Source organism: Emiliania huxleyi, assembly GCF_000372725.1.
Source record: "Emiliania huxleyi CCMP1516 unplaced genomic scaffold EMIHUscaffold_5181, whole genome shotgun sequence".
Lineage (NCBI taxonomy): Eukaryota > Haptophyta > Isochrysidales > Noelaerhabdaceae > Emiliania > Emiliania huxleyi.
The window spans coordinates 1-1,611 of record NW_005198106.1 but is presented as its reverse complement, the minus strand read 5'-3'; the positions used below and the strand labels follow the sequence as shown (position 1 = coordinate 1,611).

Sequence of the window (1,611 nt, the reverse complement as noted above, 5' to 3'; positions counted from 1 at the left end):
GCGGGGGCGTCCCGGTCCCGTGCACCGAGGCGGGGCGGCGGGGTGTGGTGCGGCGAGGTCGGTGTGCCGTCCGCCCCGGTCCCGGAGCCCGTCTCCGGGCTCCGCGGGGCGCAAGTCGATTCGTTTCGGGTGTGTTTGGCTTTGTTTGCAGTCGGTGTGCGCGTTTCCTAGTCAAAACGTCGCATTCGGTTCGCTTTTGCATCCCAGTCCCATTCCATTCGGCTTCGGGGCGAATCGGTATGACTGGGGCCGCAGTTTCCCCAGTGTGTCCGCGCCTCGGCTCGTAATGGTCTCACCCAATCAAAGCGGCGCCCTCCGGCGTACCACTTAGAGGAATACGCATTTCTGCGGCGAATACAAACGCGAGTACGCGCACCGGAGCGGACACACTGGGACTTGTCTGGCGGTGCTGCCCGCGCGGTCGGTACCGCCCTCTCGGCCACCCAAGCAGGTGGATGGGTGAGGAGACGCGCAGAACGGCGGCCGCGAGGCAGCCGGCGCGGTGCTCCCTCGGCGCGGTTCGCCGGAGCAGACTTTTGCTTACGGTTTGAGCCGCGGCCCGGTAGGTTGACTGAGCGGCTGGTGCGTGTGAGGCGGTGCTGGGCGGGGTTGGGTCGCCACTGCGCGATCCGGCTCCAGTCTCGGTTACGTGGACGCCTAGTCAGCACGTGCCGCCGCGGGGACTCACCCTCCCCCGACGCAAAAGCTCCCTCGCTGTGCCCCTCCGGAACGGATGGGGCCGCCTGGGCAGCGGCTGTGTGTGAGAAGCAGATGGTTTCCCGATGGGCAGACGCCTCGTGCGCCTCACCCCGCAGCGCGGCTGGCTCGCAGCTCGGAGGTTTCCTCTGGGCGCGGGTCGGCTGGCTGCACTGTCGGTGGCGGTGGCACCTCGACTGGCCCCGCGTAACAAGGCCCTGGCAGGCTCAGCGGTGCAGCCCTCCCCTTTCGGAGCGGCTCCCGCCCTGCTGTGGAGCTGCGGCGTGTCGGTTGTGATGCGCTTCTAGCCACCGAGCGGTCGTGCGAATCCTTGAGTGGAGCAACCCGTCGAGCCCGCCCTCCGACGCTAGCCCCCGCCCTCACCGCCACCCTCGCCGCCGCCCTCGCCGCCACCCTCGCCGCCACCCTCGCCTCCGCCTCCCGCCCCGCCGCCGCCGCCCTCCAGCATGCTGCCGCTCTCACCCTCTCCCCTCCAGCCGCCCCACCGCCCCAGCTGGCCGCCCCCCCCTCGTCACCACCGTCACCTCCACCGCCCTCGCCGCCGGCCTGCCCCAAGGCAGTGCGCAGGCCACTACGCAGACACACCCGGCTCTCTCCGAGCCGCCACTGGGCGCTCCCGCGGTCCCCTCCGGGCTGAATGCGGCCTCCGGAGCGGGCGGCGCAAGCGTCCTACCCCCTCAGAGCCTTCCATGCTCTTCTTTGCGTTTTCCGAAGCACACAGCACTCCTCTAGCATCACCCACAAGTCACCTCCGTTGCCACTGTCCTTGGACCTCCTCACCGCCACCGCCCTCCTCACCACCGTCTCCACCGCCGCAGATCCGCCGCTGGTCTTCGGTCCGCTCGCTGCAGCGGGCGCGCGGCGCGGCAACCTCGCTGCAACGGCCTTCAGTCA

General features: G+C 70.0%; 1 protein-coding gene across 1 annotated transcript; it reads left to right on the top strand.

The window, feature by feature from the left end:
• Nucleotides 1-487: 487 nt before the first annotated feature.
• EMIHUDRAFT_374223 (hypothetical protein) lies at nt 488-1,114 on the top strand. Its single transcript, XM_005766306.1, has one exon. The coding sequence runs from the start codon at nt 783-785 to the stop codon at nt 1,002-1,004; it is 222 nt and encodes a 73-aa protein (XP_005766363.1). The 5' UTR covers nt 488-782; the 3' UTR covers nt 1,005-1,114.
• The last annotated feature ends 497 nt before the right edge of the window (nt 1,115-1,611 follow it).

Bases quoted from the DNA above. Each gene is read 5' to 3' on its own strand.
- EMIHUDRAFT_374223 (XM_005766306.1), top strand. From the start codon at position 783: ATGGGCAGACGCCTCGTGCGCCTCACCCCGCAGCGCGGCTGGCTCGCA.